The sequence below is a fragment of the Haliotis cracherodii genome, unplaced genomic scaffold (assembly GCF_022045235.1).
Source record: "Haliotis cracherodii isolate W230 unplaced genomic scaffold, xgHalCrac1.p SCAF_1, whole genome shotgun sequence".
NCBI classification, from domain to species: Eukaryota; Metazoa; Mollusca; class Gastropoda; order Lepetellida; family Haliotidae; genus Haliotis; species Haliotis cracherodii.
This window is the reverse complement of record NW_027266264.1, coordinates 46,180,374-46,203,832: the sequence shown is the minus strand read 5'-3', so window position 1 is coordinate 46,203,832 and position 23,459 is coordinate 46,180,374. Positions and strand designations below refer to the sequence as shown.

At 44.4% G+C, this 23,459-nt stretch overlaps 2 protein-coding genes across 3 annotated transcripts in view; one reads left to right on the top strand and one right to left on the bottom strand.

Annotated features, from left to right (window-relative positions):
* The first annotated feature begins 14,249 nt into the window (after positions 1-14,249).
* Positions 14,250-14,747, top strand: LOC139455904 (uncharacterized). Its single transcript, XM_071237457.1, has one exon. The coding sequence runs from the start codon at positions 14,250-14,252 to the stop codon at positions 14,745-14,747; it is 498 nt and encodes a 165-aa protein (XP_071093558.1).
* A 534-nt stretch (positions 14,748-15,281) lies between these two features.
* LOC139478413 (zinc finger protein basonuclin-2-like) overlaps positions 15,282-23,459 on the bottom strand; it is a 74,839-nt gene continuing 66,661 nt past the window's right edge. For both annotated transcript variants that reach the window (XM_071260873.1, XM_071260863.1), the window contains exon 5: positions 15,282-21,980. In XM_071260873.1, the coding sequence (XP_071116974.1) occupies positions 19,449-21,980 (2,532 nt within the window). In that variant the 3' untranslated portion in view covers positions 15,282-19,448. The remainder of the gene's footprint in view (positions 21,981-23,459) is intronic.

Sequence of the window (23,459 nt, the reverse complement as noted above, 5' to 3'; positions counted from 1 at the left end):
TTGAACCCGGGTCTTAGTCGTCTAAGGCGCCGTAATTCGCTATGCAGAGTTGCGTCCCTTGGGCACACCAGAAACCTATGATTGTTTGTTCGAATCCCGGTTCGCCCCGATTATATTTCTAAGTTTCACCAAAGTGGTAAACGTCTACGGGCTTTCTTCCCACATTAAGCTGACACGCCGTAATATATAATATATATATATACTGTTCAAAACGGCGTTAAACCCAACTCACTCACCCACTCACTCACTCGTGACATTTATGACAATGTGTTGCTGTTTAATGCCACACGCGGGGCTTGGCATGTCCCTGACTTAAGTCACGCACTGTCATAACCGGCTTTATAAAACACTTCCTAAATATCAGCCCTGACGTCAGATGACAAATAAACCATTATAACACATCTGCAGTTAATTATCCCCGACAATAAAAGTGTGACATCACTTTCAAACCAAAGTCTCACTTCCCATCTACTTGTGAATTTGCACGGTTCATTTGGGGCAAATCGAGCCCCCAGGAAGTGACGTCACGGAATATACGAGGTACATGCACCTGTTGGGAAGTTTGTTTAATACGAAACAGAGAAAGGCGTACTGAAATAAATTGTCAAAGTAGGGCGCCGTGAAATTGATATAGTCTCAATGAGAGGATACAACTTTTTCTCTCAAGTCCTAACCATGTATTGTTGAAATTTCTCGTCCGAATGATCCTTAGAATCAACCGGAAGCTGAGTTCATTGTAAGCAAATAGGACCTGATATTATTTTTTTTCAAAGAGCGAGACATTAATGTAATGTCTGCTGAAACTTGAAATATTCTGTATACATGTGTGGAAGGTTAAGATATTAGGCACGGCATTCCACTCGACCCTCTTGTGTGTAAGTACGGACCAGACCGGTTATACAAGTCCGTTGTGTGAGGGACACACTTTCATGAACTATTTGTACTTTCATTTAACTGTTTCTACACTTTGCTGTATTGTTGTGTGTATGATGGCTTCACGATACCATATTGCATGCATCGCGATAAATTACAGGTAATTAGACCAGGTTAGACCCGTTCAGTTTAGTAGGTATTGACTGTAAAACGGATGTTTCCGACCAACAGACGATATTTGTGCCTGTTTGTTGTTAAACGCTGCACTCAGCAATATTCTAGCTATATGACGGCGGTCTGTAAATAATTGAATCTGGACCAGATAGTCCAGTGATTGACACCATGAGCATCGATCCAAGCACTTGGGACCGATGACATGCATCAATCAAGTCAGCGAGCCTGACCACCCCATCCCATTAGTCGCCTCTTACGACAAGCATAATCGCCTTTTACGACCTATACTACCCGGATCTTCACGGGTCCGATAATATATATTAGTTCTTGAACATACCAGTGAAAAAAAAATCGGAACAATTAATTTTTGACGGGTTCGTGCGGCGGTATATTTTATGCAGCACAAAATAAAACAATCTGACAGTTAACTAACCCCTGACTTCGACCTTCAGGGTGCGTCAAAGATTAAGATTAAGATTTCAAGAAAAAGGATAGGTTCGTAACCGCATGAAGGAAAATAGGAGGGGGGGGGGGGGGAATCCTCAAAATACTCCTGGCCATTTGTGACAATTTAAGTGTGAATAATTCATTTGCTAATTCAGCGTTTGGTGGCTTATGGCGTGTCGTAGCGGTGTGACCGTCACGAGAGGTGACCTGCATTCAAATCAACCCGCCATTAATATTTAAAATTTCATCCTCTACGTGTCCTCTCTATGTGGCTCGGCATGCGACCTGCAGCCGCACGACACTTCCCACTCTCTGCCCTCGGTGATTGTCTCCCTTCGAGGTCACGCTCGCCCAGCTGGACATCAGCTGGACTTTTTAACACTTTTCATTTTTGGTTTTGGTTTTCGCCAAAGATGATAACATTTTAGCAAATCGAACATGAAGATATGATGTAACCCTTTTTAAAGTACTATTGTTAAATGTACATTATTCGCATAAAATAAACTGTAAGCAGTTCTGGCACCACGAAAGGTTTACGTTTCTTCCTATATTAGTCAAATAAGTAATCCATTACTTATGTATGCATGTATTCTATGAAACATATTTCATAACATAATAACAAACTGAATAATACGTGGAAATTTGAGATTAATACCGCCATGGTTGTATGAATTGAGTTCAAATGTACAGGTACGGGGAGGCTGGAGGTTTTACGTAGACAGTGAGGCTGGAGGTTATACCTGTACGGTGAGGCTGGAGGTTATACCTGTATAGTGAGGCTGGAGGTTATACCTGTATAGTGAGGCTGGAGGTTATACATGTATAGTGAGGCTGGTGATTATACCTGTACGGTGAGGCTGGAGGTTTTACGTAGACAGTGAGGCTGGAGGTTACACCTGTATAGTGAGGCTGGAGGTTATACCTGTATAGTGAGGCTGGAGGTTTTACGTAGACAGTGAGGCTGGAGGTTATACCTGTATAGTGAGGCTGGAGGTTATACCTGTATAGTGAGGCTGGAGGTTATACCTGTATAGTGAGGCTGGAGGTTATACCTGTTCGGGGAGGCTGGAGGTTTTACGTAGACAGTGAGGCTGGAGGTTATACCTGTACAGTGAGGCTGGAGGTTATACCTGTATAATGAGGCTGGAGGTTATACCTGTATAGCCAGACTGGAGGTTCTGCCTGTATAGTGAGGCTGGAGGTTATATCTGTACGTTGAGGCTGGAGGTTACACCTGTATAGTGAGGCTGGAGGTTATACCTGTATAGTGAGACTGGAGGTTATACCTGTACGTTGAGGCTGGAGGTTACACCTGTATAGTGAGGCTGGAGGTTATACCTGTATAGTGAGGCTGGAGGTTTTACGTAGACAGTGAGGCTGGAGGTTATACATGTATAGTGAGGCTGGAGGTTATACATGTATAGTGAGGCTGGAGGTTATACCTGTATAGTGAGGCTGGAGGTTTTACGTAGACAGTGAGGCTGGAGGTTATACATGTATAGTGAGGCTGGAGGTTTTACCTTACGTTGAGGCTGGAGGTTATACCTGTATAGTGAGGCTGGAGGTTACACCTGTATAGTGAGGCTGGAGGTTATATCTGTATAGTGAGGCTGGAGGTTATACCTGTATAGTGAGGCTGGAGGTTATATCTGTATAGTGAGGCTGGAGGTTATACCTGTATAGTGAGGCTGGAGGTTATACCTGTACGTTGAGGCTGGAGGTTACACATGTATAGTGAGGCTGGAGGCTATACCTGTATAGTGAGGCTGGAGGTTTTACGTAGACAGTGAGGCTGGAGGTTATACATGTATAGTGAGGCTGGAGGTTATACATGTATAGTGAGGCTGGAGGTTATACCTGTATAGTGAGGCTGGAGGTTTTACGTAGACAGTGAGGCTGGAGGTTATACATGTATAGTGAGGCTGGAGGTTTTACCTGTACGTTGAGGCTGGAGGTTATACCTGTATAGTGAGGCTGGAGGTTACACCTGTATAGTGAGGCTGGAGGTTATATCTGTATAGTGAGGCTGGAGGTTATACCTGTATAGTGAGGCTGGAGGTTATATCTGTATAGTGAGGCTGGAGGTTACACCTGTATAGTGAGGCTGGAGGTTATATCTGTATATTGAGGCTGGAGGTTACACCTGTATAGTGAGGCTGGAGGTTATATCTGTATAGTGAGACTGGAGGTTATACCTGTACGTTGAGGCTGGAGGTTACACCTGTATAGTGAGGCTGGAGGTTATACCTGTATAGTGAGGCTGGAGGTTTTACGTAGACAGTGAGGCTGGAGGTTACACCTGTATAGTGAGGCTGGAGGTTATACCTGTATAGTGAGGCTGGAGGTTATATCTGTATAGTGAGGCTGGAGGTAATACCTGTATAGCGAGGCTGGAGGTTCTGCCTGTATACTGAGGCTGGAGGTTATACCTGTATACTGAGGCTGGAGGTTATACCTGTATAGTGAGGCTGGAGGTTTTACCTGTACGTTGAGGCTGGAGGTTATACCTTTTCGGTGAAGTTGGAGGTTATACCTGTATAGTGAGGCTGGAGGTTATACCTGTATAGTGAGGCTGGAGGTTATACCTGTATAGTGAGGCTGGAGGTTATACCTGTATAGTGAGGCTGGAGGTTATGCAAGTATAATGAGGCTGGAGGTTATACCTGTACGTTGAGGCTGGAGGTTATACCTGTATAGTGAGGCTGGAGGTTATACCTGTACGTTGAGGCTGGAGGTTATACATGTATAATGAGGCTGGAGGTTATACCTGTACGTTGAGGCTGGAGGTTATACCTGTATAGTGAGGCTGGAGGTTTTCCTGTATAGTGAGGCTGGAGGTTATACCTTTTCGGTGAAGTTGGAGGTTATACCTGTATAGTGAGGCTGGAGGTTATACCTGTGAGGCTGGAGGTTATACCTGTATGGTGAGGCTGGAGGTTATACCTGTATAGTGAGGCTGGAGGTTCACGTGAGGCTGGAGGTACACGTGCAAATACACCACACTGTGATTTGAGCGTTAGATAACGCTTGTTCCATTTAGTCCATAAGTCGTGTTTCAATGTTTCTGCTTAATCAATTATGAAGAATTAATCCTTACTATTCCCGCATCATTCTCTTATCCGACTTAGGGTAGGTATCTAGCATCGCCTGTAGTCAGGGACGTGTGTGTTTAGATAACCCGGGGTTTACAGTTGGAATCGCTCAACTGAAAAACAAATAGATGAAGACAACTGCAGTTGGATGGTGTTCGTGTGGCAGCCAGTGTATCCCACCGTCTGTTATCCAGGTTGCCACCTCGGGGCACCTGTCTACCTGTCCTCACCTGGGACCCCACTACATCAAAGTGCTGACTGTCATCAGGGAAGTCTGGCAGTTGCGTAAAGTCTAATTACCAGATTCCGTGATCAAAGTTTGATGGCGATACGACTCTCCGTGACGACAATCGTCAGTGAGAAAAGACAGGGAAATTAGAGAGGGAGAGGAAAAGGGCTCTGGTGGGAAGGGTAGTTGTGGGTAGGTGGTGGAGAGAGGACGCTGGTAGAGGAGGGAGGTAGTGTGTAACGGACAGGGAGAGGACGCTGGTGGAGGAGGATGGTAGTGTGTAACGGAGAAGGACAGGACGCTGATAGGGGAGGGAGGTAGTGTGTAACGGACAAAGAGAGGACGCTGGTAGAGGAGGGGGGGTAGTGTGTAACGGACAGGGAGAGGACGCTGGTGGGGGAGAGGGGTAGTGTGTAATGAACAAGGAGAGGACGCTAGTGGGGGAGGGAGGTAGTGTGTAACGGACAGGGAGAGGACACTGATAGGGGAGGGAGGTAGTGTGTAACGGACAGGGAGAGGACACTGATAAGGGAGGGAGGTAGTGTGTAACGGACAAGGACAGGACACTGATAGGGGAGGGAGGTAGTGTGTAACGGACAAAGAGAGGACGCTGGTAGAGGAGGGGGTAGTGTGTAACGGACAGGGAGAGGACGCTGGTGGGGGAGAGGGGTAGTGTGTAACGGACAAGGAGAGGACGCTAGTGGAGGAGGGGGGTAGTCTGTAATGAACAAGGATAGGACGCTGGTGGAGGGAGGTAGTGTGTAACGGACAAGGAGAGGACGCTAGTGGGGGAGGGAGGTAGTCTGTAATGAACAAGGAGAGGACGCTGGTGGGGGAGGGAGGTAGTGTGTAACGGACAAGGACAGGACGCTGGTAGAGGAGGGAGGTAGTGTGTAACGGACAAGGAGAGGACGTTAGAGGAGGAGGGAGGTAGTGTGTAACGGACAGGGAGAGGACGCTGGTGGGGGAGGGAGGTAGTGTGTAACGGACAAGGACAGGACGCTGGTGGGGGAGGGAGGTAGTGTGTAACGGACAGGGAGAGGACGCTGGTGGGGGAGGGAGGTAGTGTGTAACGGACAAGGAGAGGACGCTGATGGGGGAGGGAGGTAGTGTGTAACGGACAAGGACAGGACGCTAGTGGAGGAGGGGGGTAGTCTGTAATGAACAAGGAGAGGACGCTGGTGGGGGAGGGAGGTAGTGTGTAACGGACAAGGAGAGGACGCTGAAAGAGTTGGGTTGGGTTGTGTGTGAGGCAAGGGAGGAAGGCAGGAAGGGGTTTTGTGTGAGGCAAGGGAGAAAGTGGTTGTGTGTGAGGCAAGGGAGGAAGGGGTTGTGTGTGAGGCAAGGGAGGAAGTGGCTGTGTGGGAGGCAAGGGAGGAAGTGTTTGTGTGTGAGGCAAGGGAGGAAGGGGTTGTGTGTGAGGCAAGGGAGGAAGGGGTTGTGAGTGAGGCAAGGGAGGAAGGGGCTGTGTGTGAGGCAAGGGAGGAAGGGGTTGTGTGTGAGGCAAGGGAGGAAGGGGTTGTGTGTGAGGCAAGGGAGGAAGGGGTTGTGTGTGAGGCAAGGGAGGAAGGGGTTGTGTGTGAGGCAAGGGAGGAAGGGGTTGTGAGTGAGGCAAGGGAGGAAGGGGTTGTGAGTTAGGCAAGGGAGGAAGGGTTTGTGAGTGAGGCAAGGGAGGAAGGGGTTGTGTGTGAGGCAAGGGAGGAAGGGGTTGTGTGCGAGGCAAGGGAGGAAGGGGTTGTGTGTGAGGCAAGGGAGGAAGGGGTTGTGAGTGAGGCAAGGGAGGAAGGGGCTGTGTGGGAGGTAAGGGAGGAAGGGGTTGTGAGTGAGGCAAGGGAGGAAGGGGTTGTGAGTGAGGCAAGGGAGGAAGGGGTTGTGTGTGAGGCAAGGGAGGAAATGGTTGTGTGTGAGGCAAGGGAGGAAGGGGTTGTGTGTGAGGCAAGGGAGGAAGTGTTTGTGAGTGAGGCAAGGGAGGAAGGGGTTGTGTGTGAGGCAAGTGAGGAAGGGGTTGTGTGTGAGGCAAGGGAGGAAGGGGTTGTGTGTGAGGCAAGGGAGGAAGGGGTTGTGTGTGAGGCAAGGGAGGAAGGGGTTGTGTGTGAGGCAAGGGAGGAAGGGGTTGTGTGTGAGGCAAGGGAGGAAGGGGTTGTGAGTGAGGCAAGGGAGGAAGGGGTTGTGTGTGAGGCAAGGGAGGAAGGGGTTGTGTGGGAGGCAAGGGAGGAAGGGGTTGTGTGGGAGGCAAGGGAGGAAGGGGTTGTGTGGGAGGCAAGGGAGGAAGGGGTTGTGTGTGAGGCAAGGGAGGAAGGGGTTGTGAGTGAGGCAAGGGAGGAAATGGTTGTGTGTGAGGCAAGGGAGGAAATGGTTGTGTGTGAGGCAAGGGAGGAAATGGTTGTGTGTGAGGCAAGGGAGGAAGGGGTTGTGTGTGAGGCAAGGGAGGAAGGGGTTGTGTGTGAGGCAAGGGAGGAAATGGTTGTGTGTGAGGCAAGGGAGGAAGGGGTTGTGTGTGAGGCAAGGGAGGAAATGGTTGTGTGTGAGGCAAGGGAGGAAGGGGTTGTGTGTGAGGCAAGGGAGGAAGGGGTTGTGTGTGAGGCAAGGGAGGAAATGGTTGTGTGTGAGGCAAGGGAGGAAGGGGTTGTGAGTGAGGCAAGGGAGGAAAGATAGGAAGGGATTGTGTGTGAGCGAAGAGATGCTGCTTGTGTTAGAGATGGTTTGATATGGGTCCGGATATTTCAGTTTTATAAATATTCACTGATAAACTCAAACGTGCTATATTGGTTAAAAGAGGCTTATTTGAACAATATGTTATACACTAGATCACAAACTATTTCCATACCTGACAGACATTTGGAAATTCTTTGAAGAAGTGTGACTTTCAAGTTAGACCTGCGTATTACCCGGGTGTTTTCATCTTGCCGTGATCCCAATGGTTCCAAACAAACTGAACTGGCAAACGAGATAATACTTCCAATACAAAGTATAGGAATCAAACTTCTTGTACTGATGTCATGACGGCTCGTCTGACCCTGGTTGGCGTGGCGGTCCCTTGTTCATATGCTTCTCTTCAGGACCGCCAAATGTAAAAGATAAGGACTTGTTCTACTCTAAATCTACCAATTTGGAGTGACGCTTGTCTGTAACATATACTCCAATTTCTGTCAGCCTGTGGATATTTGTCTCTGGAAACTGCCTTTGTGTTGTTGACATAATACTAACTAATGACGCAAGTCCAGCCACACTTCAAAGCCTGTAACTAATTACTTACTGTTTTTGTCCATACTAGATACGACTTCGCATGTAAGTGACGCGTTGTAGACCTGCAAATATAACATCGCTAATGACTGTCACGATGCAATTGGAAAACAGCAGGTCGTTAAAAAACGACTGCTCTTTCATTTCCTAGGATCTCCGTCTATGTGTGTATCGTCCGACCAGGGGTTTTCACACAGTCACGGCTGTCTGGTCTGCCTCTGTGTATTATATGGAGCTTGGTAATGTGTGTATATGTATGATCATGTGGGTCAGGTCTACATTGTGTGTTTTATCGTGATGTGTGACCGTGTGTGTCATGTGTATGAAGTGTGATCATGTCCGTCAGTTATGGTATGTGTATCATGTGTGTCTTGTGTGTCATGCGTGTCATGTGTGTAAGGTGTGATCATGTGTGCCAGGTGCCAAGTGCATCATGTGTATCATGTGTGTCTTGTGTGTCATGCGTGTCACGTGTGTAAAGTGTGATCATGTGTGCCAGGTGCCAAGTGCATCATGTGTATCAAGTGTGTCTTGTGTGTCATGTGTGTAAAGTGTGATCATGTGTGCCAGGTGCCAAGTGCATCATGTGTATCACGTGTGTCTTGTGTGTCATGTGTGTAAAGTGTGATCATGTGTGCCAGGTGCCAAGTGCATCATGTGTATCATGTGTGTCTTGTGTGTCATCCGTGTCATGCGTGTCATGTGTGAAAAGTGTGATCATGTGTGCCAGGTGCCAAGTGCATCATCTGTATCATGTGTGTCTTGTGTGTCATGCGTGTCATGTGTGAAAAGTGTGATCATGTGTGCCAGGTGCCAAGTGCATCATCTGTATCATGTGTGTCTTGTGTGTCATGCGTGTCATGTGTGTCATGTGTGTAAAGTGTGATCATGTGTGCCAGGTGCCAAGTGCATCATGTGTATCATGTGTGTCTTGTGTGTCATGCGTGTCACGTGTGGCATGCGTGTCATGTGTGAAAAGTGTGATCATGTGTGCCAGGTGCCAAGTGCATCATGTGTATCATGTGTGTCATGTGTGTCATGCGTGTCATGCGTGTCATGTGTGTAAAGTGTGATCATGTGTGCCAGGTGCCAAGTGCATCATGTGTATCATGTGTGTCTTGTGTGTCATGTGTGTCATGTGTGTAAAGTGTGATCATGTGTGCCAGGTGCCAAGTGCATCATGTGTATCATGTGTGTCTTGTGTGTCATGTGTGTCATGTGTGTCATGCGTGTCATGTGTGAAAAGTGTGATCATGTGTGCCAGGTGCCAAGTGCATCATGTGCATCATGTGTATCATGTGTGTCTTGTGTGTCATGTGTGGTGGTGTGTCATATCTGTCATGTGTGCCCATGTGTGCCAGGTGTGTCATTTGTGTCGTGTGTGTCATGTACAGTATGTCATACGTATCACGTGTGTCAGGTGTGTCATGTATGGTCATGTGAGTCAGGTGTTGCCATGTGTAGTCATGTGTACCAGTTGTGTCATATGTGGTCATGTGTGCCAGGTGTACCACGTGTCTCATGTGTAATCATGTGTAGTCATGTATGTCATTCGTGCCATGTGTGTAATGTGTGTCATGTACTCCATACGTGTCTTGTGTGCCATGTGTGTTATTTCTGTCATGTATGTCATGTATGTCATGTATGTCATACGTGTCAGGTGTGCCATGTATGATCATGTGTAGTCATGTGTACCAGGTGTGTCATTGTTTGTCATGTATGCCATGTGTTACATGTTTGCCATGTGTAATCATGTGTGTCAGGTATGTCATGTATGTCATACGTGTCATGTGTGTCATGAATGGTCATGTGTATCATGGATGGTCATGCGTGTCATGTGTAGTCATGTGTGCCAGGTGTGTCATGTGTGCCAGGTTTGTTTATATGTGTGCCAGGTGTGTCATGTGTGCCAGGTGTGACATGTGTGGTCATGTGTGCCAGGTCCATCATGTGTAGTCATGTGTGGTCATGCATGGTAATAAGTGCCAGGTGTGTCATGTGTGTTGTGTGTGCCAGGTGTGTCATGTGTGCCAGGTTTGTTGTTATGTGTGCCAGGTGTGTCATGTATGGTCATGTGTGCCAGGTGCACCACGTGTGTCATGTGTAGTCATGTGTGCCAGGTGTGTCAGGTGTGCCATGTGTGGCATGTATGTAATGTGTGCCATGTGTGTCACGTGAGTCATTTCTGTTGGGTGTGTCATGTATGTCATACGTGTCGTGTTGCATGTGTGTCATGTGTTCCAGGTGGATCATGTGTGTCATGTGTGCCAGGTGTGACATGTGTGCTCATGTGTGCCAGGTCCATCATGTGTAGTCATGTGTGGTCATGCATGGTAATAAGTGCCAGGTGTCATGTGTGCCAGGTGTGCCAGGTGTGACATGTGTGGTCATGTGTGCCAGGTGTGTCATGTGTGGTCATGAGTGCCAGGTGTGTCATGTGTGCCAGGTGTGCCAGGTGTGACATGTTTGGTCATGTGTGCCAGGTGTGTCATGTGTGGTCATGAGTGCCAGGTGTGACATGTGTGGTCATGTGTGCCAGGTGTGACATGTGTTGTCATGTGTGCCAGGTGTGTCATGTGTGGTCATGAGTGCCAGGTGTGTCATGTGTGTCAATTGTGGTCATGTGTGCCAGGTATGACATGTGTGGTCATGTGTGCCAGGTGTGTCATGTGTGGTCATGTGTGCCAGGTGTGTCATGTGTAGTCATATGTGTCATGTGTGTCAAGTGTGGTCATGTGTGCCAGGTGTGACATGTGTGGTCATGTGTGCCAGGTGCGACATGTGTGGTCATGTGTGCCAGGTGTGTCATGTGTGGTCATGTGTGTCATGTGTAGTCATGTGTGCCATGTGTGTCATGTGTGTCAGGTGTGTTATGTGTAATCAGGTGTGCCATGTGTACCAGGTGTGTAATGTGCAAACATGTGTACCAGTTGTGTCATGTATGATCATGTGTGCCAGGTGCACCACGTGTGTCATGTGTAGTCATGTGTGCCAGGTGTGTCAGGTGTGCCATGTGTGGCATGTATGTAATGTGTGCCATGTGTGTCACGTGAGTCATTTCTGTCAGGTATGTCATACGTGTCATGTGTGCCATGTGTTGCATGTGTGTCATGTGTGCCAGGTGGATCATGTGTGTCATGTGTGCCATGTCGTCATGTGAAGTCATGTGTGGTCATGCATGGTAATAAGTGCCAGGTGTGTCATGTGTGTTATGTGTGCAAGGTGTGACATGTGTGCTCATGTGTGCCATGTCGTCATGTGTAGTCATGTGTGGTCATGCATGGTAATAAGTGCCAGGTGTGTCATGTGTGTTATGTCACTTATGTGTGCCAGGTGTGACATGTTTGGTCATGTGTGCCAGGTGTGTCATGTGTAGCCATGTGTGTCATGTGTGCCAGGTGTGTCATATGTTATGTGTGCCAGGTGTGTCATGTGTGTCATGAGTGTCAAAATGTTGGGTTCCTCTCTCAGAAACAAATATTCATAACTTGGAGCTTCATCAGTTTCGCGAGCTGCAGTCAGTAACCAGCAATGCAGCTGTAGCTCATGTTTGATGAATGTATGGATCGTGTCACACACAAGATACGCCCCATGCTTGATTAGTCACAGCCTTCACTCAGTCATGGTCTGGTATTATGTGAAATTTAATCATTTGTATTCATATGAAATCGTTTCTTCTTATTTTTAGAATTCAAATCGACATTGACCTCAATTGATGATTTAATTTTCAAACCGTTAATACATCTTCATTAAGTTTCTGCATGACTGGCTGTATCAATTGTACATTACACATCTGCGCCTGGCAACACAGGCTGTGTCTCTTGGTATAGACATTCTCCACACACATGCATGCATAATGACACTCTGGATCCAGATGCATGCATGATGATGTCACTGCAGTCATGACTCAGTGGCTATCATCAAACATAAAAAACCTGATATCCTTCATGATCCTTGATGAATGATGTTCAAAGATGGAATAAATGTGTACATTTTAAGTTGGATCTTACTGGTTTTTTTTGTCAAGATAAGTTTTAACTCCTATGTGTCCTTATTTTATTCAAATGATTGGAAAACAAGTTGTTAGACAATGAAATAGTTAGATGTATTAGACACACTTCATGTAAACAATATATTTAAGAGAAGTTTTTGAAAGATTTCCTGTAAGTACCATACATTAAAACTTTGAATGATGTTTTGTCTCTTTTTGTAACCCAACCTAAGTTCCTACTGATAAATCGAATAAACATGATAAATAATACTTTATATAATTAAATAAGAGATTTAACTTTCTTGAAGAGCAAACAACATAGGATTGCATAATAAAACCTGGACACTGTGTGTCTGTTTGTTGGAGGTGTACTTCCTCCGATTGTGCAGAACTGGCTATGTCGAAGACAGCTAGCTACCTTGGCACAATGCTGTCTGGCACCCGTGTCCGTGTTACATGCAAATATAATACAAACAAATGTGAATATTTTCGTGTAAACGTTTATTTCTAACCTGACCAGATAAAACCAGTCAAATTACTCATATAAATATCTTCGCCTCAACAATAAATACACAAGTAAACGTTGTACAGCTCAGAACTACGTGGCAATGTGACAAAAACAATTCTAGCTAAATTGAGCCATGCAGAATTCAACTTATTTTTGTGTTTTTTTCCAAATCGTGTACAAAATAATACTAAGAACTACATAAGTCAGTTCACTGCATGACGATCCATATGTCACTTGAATGTCCAAATAAAGCTTTGTCCTTGACTTCTTACTTTTGATTAATTTACATATTGGTCAAATATGATACACCCAAATGCTGCAAATTTAAATTTTGACTGTATGTATGTCTTCTTGTCATACAATAAAACAGAGGTACACAACTAGATCGCCATGCATGTTATTTTGATTACACTTTAAACACCTAACAAGACTCTACCTTGACTTGCTAAGATGTCATACACTAGCATGGAAACGAACCATTGTAGCCATCACAAAGAGACCGCCATGTGGCCACAAACACCTTGGCCCATGGCCACCAATCCACAATGCATGGTCTCAAATTTAACAGCCCAAAATTGTGTTTGTTACAAAATTTCAAGCAAATTAGTAGGTGAACGTGAGGACTATGGTAGCGGCCACACAAGTTAGTTGGAATACAGCACAACAGTAACCTGTGTATAAAGGAGAAGTTGGCAAGTTGGACTGGGGGGACAGGCTGGGACAAGGGGGAGACAACCCAGGTATGGGGTGGATGTCACACTAAAATACTATCCCACACTGGAATGTTCTACCATACCTAAATTATGGTTCAAGATATTTCAAAATTAGGAATATCAGTTTTATAGCTGAAAATATGAGCCCAAATAAACTGTTGTCAATGTCAAGGTTTTCGTTTCTTGTATTCCCAAAAAACAAAAAACACACACCAAAACAATACAAGCCTTTATGAAAGCTCTAGTCTGCATGTTGCTTTTGGAGAAATAATTTCACTTTCATCATCATTTACTTTCCCAACTTTAAGTGATACACCTAATCTTGAATTGAGTTCAATATCTTAGATGTATGTTATCTAGTAATGAATCTCCTTTATACATATATGAAGGACTACATGTTCCTGTCTACAAAATGGACCCAGTTATAATGATTTCATCTATAATATCATACAGTTCTTAACTTGGAATACACTAAACTATGAAAGTCAATGTTTGGATGAATCTATATGTAGGAACTAAACTTGCCCTGTCCAACCTCCCTCCTCTTAAGCTTGATGCTTGATTCTCAAAGTGTGGCCAAAGTTCACAGTTTATCAATAATGAGCTGTTTCTGGCTCTATGGAGCAACATGCACAGATCAAGTGATATCAGTGTAATACTGTAGACATGTTAACATTCACAGATGTAATACATAACTGTTGGTGTCCAATGTTGAACCTTTTGGAGTTGTTAATGTTTACAAAGTTTAATGCCATTATAAACAGTAGACTTCATTGATCTGGCTTCCTTTGTTTGATGGCACTGACAGTTCCGTATCACTCAAGCATGCTCTCAACAAAAGTGTTATCACAGGGGTAAACAAATCTGAGTTTGGCAAATTCCGGGTGGAAGCAATCAAGTAACAATGACACAGAGTTACTATAACTCAACAAAGATACACTCAACAACACACAGGAAATATATACTGCCATCTCGAACCATGCCACCTACATCCATCTCTAACAGTGCCCCTACACCCATCTTGATTAGTGCCCCCTACACCCATCTCGAACAGTGCCCCCTACACCCATCTCGAACAGTGCCCCCTACACCCATCTCGAACCGTGCCCCCTACACCCATCTCGAACAGTGCCCCCTACATCCATCTCGAACCGTGCCCCCTACACCCATCTCGAACAGTGCCCCCTACACCCATCTCGAACAGTGCCCCCTACGCCCATCTCGAACCGTGCCCCCTACACCCATCTTGATTAGTGCCCCCTACACCCATCTCGAACAGTGCCCCCTACACCCATCTCGAACAGTGCCCCCTACATCCATCTCTAACAGTGCCCCTACAGCCATCTTGAACCGTACCCCCTACAGCCATCTCGAACCGAGCCCCCTACAGCCATCTTGTACAGTGCCCCCTACACCCATCTCGAACAGTGCCCCCTACACCCATCTCGAACAGTGCCCCTACACCCATCTTGATTAGTGCCCCTACATCCATCTCTAACAGTGCCCCCTACACCCATCTCTAACAGTGCCCCCTACACCCATCTTGATTAGTGCCCCCTACAGCCATCTCGAACCGTGCCCCCTACACCCATCTCGAACAGTGCCCCTACACCCATCTTGATTAGTGCCCCCTACATCCATCTCTAACAGTGCCCCCTACATCCATCTCTAACAGTGCCCCCTACACCCATCTTGATTAGTGCCCCCTACACCCATCTCGAACAGTGCCCCTACACCCATCTCGAACTGTGCCCCTACATCCATCTTGAACTGTGCCCATACATCCATCTTGAACAGTGCCCCCTACACCCATCTCGAACCGTGCCCCCTACACCCATCTCGAACAGAGCCCCCTACACCAATCTTGAACAATGCCCCCTACACCCATCTCGAACAGTGCCCCCTACACCCATCTCGAACCGTGCCCCCTACACCCATCTTGAAAAGTGCCCCCTACAGCCATTTCGAACCGTGCCCCTACATCCATGTTGAACAGTGCCCCCCCCACACCCATCTTGAACAGTGCCCCCTACACCCATCTTGAACTGTGCCCGTACATCCATCTCGAACAGTGCCCCCTACACCCATCTCGAACCGTGCCCCCTACACCCATCTCGAACTGTGCCCCTACATCCATCTTGAACAGTGCCCCTACATCCATCTTGAACAGTGCCCCCTACACCCATCTCGAACTGTGCCCCTACATCCATCTCGAACAGTGCCCCCTACACCCATCTCGAACAGTGCCCCCTACACCCATCTCGAACTGTGCCCCTACATCCATCTTGAACAGTGCCCCCTACAGCCATCTCTAACAGTGCCCTACACCCATCTCGAACAGTGCCCCCTACAACCATCTCGAACAGTGCCCCCTACACCCATCTCGAACCGTGCCCCCTACACCCATCTCGAACAGTGCCCCCTACACCCATTTCGAACAGTGCCCCCTACACCCATCTCGAACAGTGCCCCTACATCCATCTCGAATAGTGCCCCTACAACCATCTCGACCCTTCAACCCTCTTGAATTATAAGGTAATATTTCACAAATTGCATTAACCATTCAGCCATTTTGATTTGATTACTTTAGGACAGTGCTTAACCTTGAATATCTGTATAACCTAATGTCCTCTTTTCCTTCTTTAAGTGGATGCCTTATTCTAAGCTTCAAGCCATGACTTCTTACAATGACAAAAGAAGCCTTGACATGCAGGACGGGAACCTGTCTGTAGGAACTGCAACATCAGTGCACGAACATTGCAATATTTATTTCCCATGTGTTTTTGATCCAAGGATGATCTGGCAAAACAAAGTTTTGGCAATTTGCTAAAAGGTAATACTTAACGTAGACTTCATAAAAAGCCACCAATAAGTATCAATATTTGTTTAATCAACATTTTTTAAACTAGTTATTTTGGCAGATCATCAGCCCTAATAAATGCACAACAGATAAAGGTTACATTTCATATACATTACCATATTGTAATAATGTTCATACAGTCATCGTGATAATAGTTCAATGGATCATTATTACCAAACAAAATGTAAAGAATGTGCATAGATTCTAAGCTGATTCGTACAGAAAACCCTTTGTTTTGGCATACTGTGAATGGGCACATACATCATTTACATGCAAATAAATAATAACTGACAAAACATCTGTAGTGTTTTTTTCAACATAAAACACAATATCTATCTGAAATTAGCACAACCATACAATGAATCTCAGAAACTATAAAACTCTACCTTATATATTAATTAACCGACTTTCTTCTCAACATAATGAAAACACATCAAAACACAATGGTGGAAAATGTTTATAATTCAACATGTAAGCCTGCCTAGTACTACTGATATAGATATCATTTCACTCTTATGTCCAGAATGTAAAACAACAAGAACAAAATCTTTTTGAAATGTTTTCTTATTGTTTTATTCTACCTTGTCTTAAAACAAATATCACTAACCAATGTTACCATACCAACAATATAAATATTTTGTTTTTCAAGGCATTAAAATTTACAAACGAATGAGAAATAAATAATGACATCAAATAATATTTTTACACAAAAATAAATACTGAAAACCCTCCAACAAATCTCCAGTGTTTGGAACATGTGACCAACAGACAAACAGACTACATTGTATGGCACACAAATTAGTTTATGCACAATTTCTTAGTTGTGGACCCACTCTACAATCATGGAAGTCTTAGTCTTAGTCATGTCTAAGGCTAACTGTGTATACTGGGTATTGTTCAAACTGAAAAAAATATCTAAAAATACAAGTTTTGATTTGAGCCCAATCAAACAAAGTGTAAGATCTATATATCAATATCCATGGGACTGTCACAGCTGATTGCACACATGTCTGAGGTATGATGTATTTATAATGCAATATTGCACAGCTAAAATGGATTTATGAAATGATATGCTAATTTATGCAAATTATTATGAATCCCCATACATATTTCAGCAATTCTACTGCTACACACTAAAACCGAGTTAGTTAATAAATCTGATATATTCCTGAGTGTATGTATGTTAAAATAATGGCAAAACAATGACAATATAATCACTTGAGCACACAATTGCTACCTTTAACCATCACAAAAACAACCAACTAAAACTTAGGAATATAGAGAAAAAAAATCCACTCATGTTTGAAATGTATGAAAAATATTGCAAATGTTAAATCTTGTAATAGCACCATAAAACAAACAAGTGAGACTAGTTCTGTGCCCTAAAGCATAAAGTACTGTGAATACCACAAACTAGGTGATCGCAAAGTTTGGGAACATGGAATAATTAATCTCTATTTGTTCTATCACTTACACAAACATAATCTGCACAACCCCCCACTGCTAATGCTCAATTGTCATTTGTCTTGACCAGATTTCACAGCATCAAATAACACCAAATAATTCTGGTATTCACAAATACAGATATTCAATTTGAAGTTTTTCAGTTGGTGAGAAGAAAATATTATGCTTCAAATGACAAAGAAAGAGAAACAGGCCGAACTCTGTACTAAGAACAGGCATCAGGTGTGTTGAGAATCTTGTAGAAAGAGTTAAAGTGATAAACTCTTGAAGATAGGAGCAATAAATATGTGTTGAAAGGTGGAGAAATATAGGTTACCTGTGTATAATGAGACCACTGAGATGAATATAGAAGGACAAGAGTTTCTAAAGATTACAAAGGAAGAGAATAAACTATATCTAATGTGTAATGATCAAAAGATCTAAAACAATTGCTATTGATAAGGCGGCCATTTCCCGCTATGATTGCATAATATGTATGATGCTACAATATGTGCATATTTGTCATGTAAAACTGGGGTTGGAAGTGATTATATATGATGAAAAAGCATTTGTCAGTAAACTTGCTCGTCTTGAGATCATCTACAAACATGGTATAAAATGCACAAAACAACATTCATGATGTGGGTAAGTGATGGCAAATGAACAATGACATGTATATAACGTGTTAACTTGCTAAAACATGCATAGATTCAATAAATAAATAGTTGACCATTGCACATGTGGTAGTGATATGCTGAGTCCCTCTGAAAAGGGTCTCCTCCCTAGTCTGCACCAATCAGCAAAACAGTTGCTAAGTCTGATGAGAAACACCTGCCGTTTCAGATATAGCTGTTATTGGGATTCTGTTGCACGTTGCCTTTTGATAGTTTTAGGGTTAATTGTACATGCACAATATCAATGTGCGAAACACTGTATGGCCTAACATACAGAATTGTATCTAAGGTTATCCAACGGAAGTTGACAGTACCTCCAGAAAGTGATACGGGCATGTTTCAACTATTCTAATCAGACATAGCAATGTTTTACTGAATTGCAGGCACACATCTCTGCAAATATATGCAGGAACTATAATACTGATGAAGATTCAGCCTCCCACCCAGACCACCCTTGCAGTAGTGGCTGTCATGGATATATAAACTGATGGTCCACTATGGCACACATGGGCACTGTAGCTGGTCCAGATGAACCTTATTATGTGAGCTAGATGCCCATACCAAACTATTGCTTCAATACACAATCCCTTTGTCTCTGAGGTGATGATGCTGACCTCGCTAGTACCAAGTAAGGACTGTTCTAGCACACTGTCCTCCTCACAGACATGTTGCCTCAGCTTGTTCTTAGATCAAACAGATGAAGAAAGTCTAAAGTCTACTCACTCACATTACAGACTTTCACTCTATGTTAAAGCCCACTTTGTCTTTGAGGTCCACAGCACAATACACTCCTATTCTAGGGCATAGTTCCTGGTGACAGTCTAGGACTTCACTCACATGACATAAGGCTTTCTCTGCTCCATCATCCTGGAGTCATGTGCTAGAGTTCAAGAGGCACTGCTTCTGGGAAAACCCTAGAGAAACACTAGTGCTGCTACCACAGTTTGCTTATGAACGTTCCAAGTCTGTAGTAGACAACTACTGACACTACAAACTAAATGCATATACAGAACTAAATGGTCAAGTGACCGTATTGCATGAGAATTGTTCTCCTATTGTAGAGAAATGTGGAACTGCATCACACAGACGCCATTGGTTCCGAAGACACTGAATACTCTACTGACGGAAGTGCTGCATATATAGAAGTGGCCATATGGTGAACCACTGAGGTTGCTAGAGTCTAGTCTTTCTGACACATGGGTCAGGACACGCCATTCTTCTTCCCCATCGGCAGATGGCGGTGAAGGCCATCATTCTGACTGTGTCGATTCCGACTTTTACGTGTTGAAAATATCTTTTCACATCCATTGATGGTGCACTGAAACATTTCCTTCGGGTGTATGTTCTCAAAATGTTCCTTTAAAGCCAGGTTGTCCCTGAACTTGGACTCACAGAGATGGCATGAGACAGATGCATCAGATGAGTCATCACTGCCAGCATGGCCATTGAGATGGATCTCATCTTCTTCTGGCTCATCATCAGAGTTGCAGTCAGACCCAGCTGATCCAGAAGCTGATGGAGACAGGTGGCCGTTCCTCCCACAAGTCTCATTCTCAATGAAGTCTGGGCCGTACAGGGACTGCAGCACATTTTCTCTCAAACTTTGCATGTTGGTGCTGGAATCTCCGTCCTGTTCATGGTCATCTGATGACAGCAGCTTCTTATGGAGGCCTAGGTTAGAGGCGTGACGGTCTCGGCTTCTCTTAGATGGAAATGTAGCACTGCAGCCATCAACTGTGCATGGATGTACAAGCTTCATGTGTGCATTCCTGTAGTGGATCTTCACACCAAACTGATTCTGGAACATCTTTCCACATGTCAGGCATTTTCTGGGATTGGTCTTGTCAATAGGAATTTCCAAGTCATCAATAAGGTGGCCATTTGTGTTTGAATCAATGCATGAATCTTCAGAGTCTTGATCAGACCGACAAGGGGAAGAGCATGGGCTAGCTTCATGGATAGAAGCAGAGTGATTCTGGAAACTATCATCAGATGCAATGCTACTATTGTTGTTATTGTTCTGATGGCTAGAGTTGGTTAAAAGGGATGCTATCTTTGGGAAATTGATGGAATTTCGTTTTCTGCTGATTTGCTCTTTGAGGTCCTGATCTGACTGTAGTTTGTCTTCAGGTCCACAGTGGATGCCATTACCACAGCCCATGTCTTCATTCTTTTCACCATCTTCTTGCTGTACCTCATCCTTTGGTTCTGATTTGATGCATGAGTCCTGATGATGACGATCAGATTCAGACTTGCCATCCTTACAGGATATTCTCCTACCTCTGCCTGAGAGAGATTTGCCATTTGAAGGATCTTTGTCATCTGAGTTATCATCTGACATGACATACATCTCATCATTTTGAGCACACCTTGTTGGAGCATTGCTCTTTCTGCGACTCCCCCCTCTCTGCACGTTGAGCTCTTGTTTGCTCTCCTCATCTAGTGGCTCACCCTCCTCCACAATGTGGTTGCTGAGGTCCTTTGGTTCATCGTGATTGTCATCTGAAGTGTCATCTGTGTCAAGTCTTGGTCTTTTATCTGGGGCATGTATATAAGCAAACTGATTGTTCATGTCAACAAAAAAGGCAGGATCAGCTCTCATCAAGCCTTGGGCATCGACTCCAGGCAGTGTCCCTCTAGGAAGTAGTGATGGAGGAACTACCATGGTTGGTGGGCTGTTAATCATCCTGACAGACTTGGCATCATCATAGGGTCTAGGACTGTCACTCATGTCTTTCCTCTTAGTTGCCATGTGGAGCTTAGGGTTGGGATTCGCACTGTGACGATTGCGACTTCTGCGAGAACTGAACATCATGTTACAGCCATCAACTGTGCATTTATGCATTTCCTTCAAATGAACTGCACTGTAGTGAATTTTCAAAGCACCCTTGTCACAGAATGTCTTGTTACATGCTGTACACAGCACACGCTTCTTACCATTTGGCCCAATGAATGTTTGTCCGAACCCAGCGGAAGGTGTCCACTGACGCTTGATTGGGTGGTTTGACTTTCTCAAATGCTTGGCTTTACTGTCATAGTCTGGTGAAGCTGGGTCTTCCTTTGTGGAGTAATCAATGGCCCCGAGAGACTGATCATCATCGTCCATGACACAGATGCCACCAGGCACAGCTGCATTCTCACTGCTGTCAAGATTCCTCTGTGACATGATTGGGGAGGGAGCTGAGTGGACAGATGTAGGCGTTGAACAAAGGTTCTTCGGACTGTCACTTGATGGGGAGGAGCTTGCTGCTGGTTTGTCAACTGAGTTGGGACTTGGGTCTGGACTTGTCTGATCTCGCCGGAACTCAAAGGGTTGCATAGTCTGAAGTCGGCCAAGAGGGGAGACGGATGTGGAAGTTGCATTTGAGGTAGGCATGCCCAGAGGTCGAATATCTCTTGTTGGGGAGTAACTGGCCTGCAGGAGAGGGGGAGTCAACAGGCGGCTGCCAGGAGGCAGGAGGGGAAGACGTCCAGCAAACAGAGGTCGCGCTTCATAAGGTCGAATGAGGCCCTGTGTGGTGCTCAGATTACTGCGTTCAATGAATTTCTTGATCTCCGACTCTGCTCGTGTTGTCTGCTTGATGTACAGGTCTTGTTTCTCTTTGGTGTCCTGTAGAATGATCTCCTGAGCAATGGCCTTGGTCTCTCCAAACCGCAAAAACTGCTGAAGAATGATATGTTCCTCCTCACGTGATGCAATTGTCCACTTGTCTAAGACACGGCCATTAGAGTCCTACAACATAAAGAAAGATATATAATCTAAACAGCCTCACAACAGTGCTTCAAATAAGAATACAGCCAAAGACTGTCTCCAACAATACAAATGGTATATGGGAGAAAGTATCTATTAATATATACATATTAGTAGTAATGCCAACCTCATCTGAATAAAGAACTTAATTGAATCAATTGTTTGTTGGGAAAATATTCATTTTCAGTGTGACCATCATTACTGTCTTGAGGCTACTTAAGATGGCCATAGACCTAACTCGGTTGTGAGGTGGCATGGTAGACGAACACGTAGACTATGAAAACATTTCTTTAAAATAATTGTAATTTTTCTTTTCAAAAGAACCTTTCCTCTTCTGCTGTTTTCATATATGGAATCAAGAAAGCTAGACTTGGTTTAGTTTGATCTAGAATTGCCTAGGCTTTTAGTAAAAAACATTTTAAAAATACATTTATATTTTCCACAGTCTTGGCGCATGACTAGTGGTATGGTTGTTAGCAGGAGTGTGTCAGCTACTGCCACTTTCCCCTCTTGGTATGCCCCCCTACTACTCTCTGACAGTGATCATATCGCTCTCCAATACATCACCCTGACACACTGGGGCAACCTGGCTGGTTGTATCTCATGCTGCCTGACACAGCTCCAAGAAGCTGGACAACTTTATAAAAGCTCATCATTTATTCCTGGAGAATAGGATTTAATGGGTATCCCCTGTAATTACCTCTCATAGGGATCAGATAAATTCATATATATTTTAGCAAATAATGACCTCAACACCGTAAATAATATCTGTCACCGTGTTTACAATTTCAGACAATAATGTGCCATATTACGTATCTAAGAGATGTATATGTGTGTATGTATGTACATATCTATTATTGTTTCTTTTACTCTCTAAATGTTACACGTTTGTTTATGTCAACTGGGTGTATGTCTACAAATTTGCCTCTGTAATGGTATGTTTCTTGCAATAAATATATCTTATCCTATCTTAAACCGTTAGGCAATGATAGAAATTATTTCTTTCACCAACAATTTGGTTCAACAACCCACATGTGTGTATCAGTTTAGGTTTTAGTGATCAAATGCTGACTCAGTTAAAGCAACTGATAGTTTACCAATGACATGTGATACACTTGGCTGTCGGAGAAAGCAGTATTCTAACCCTGAGACTTCCTGTACGACACTAAGTGATAAAAATACTGAGAAATCATCAAGCTGAAAAAACAAGTGCCTGACCATATCATATATATTGCACATTGTCTTACTGCTGTGAGTTGTGTACAGACCTGTTTGTTTGTGTGGGGAATTGACACTCGTACCTAGTATATTGCATCCATGCCAACTGGTGTGACTGACCACACCCCTACACACATCCCTCCCTCCCTCCTGCCACAGGTGTTCACACTCACATTCATACTCATAACATAATTGTGACAAATTCCATATATTTACAAAATTCTTTCATAGTGCTAGTTAGAG

What these genes read in the sequence shown, in the direction of transcription:
- LOC139455904 (XM_071237457.1), top strand. Translation starts at nt 14,250, where the DNA reads ATGCCACCTACATCCATCTCTAACAGTGCCCCTACACCCATCTTGATT.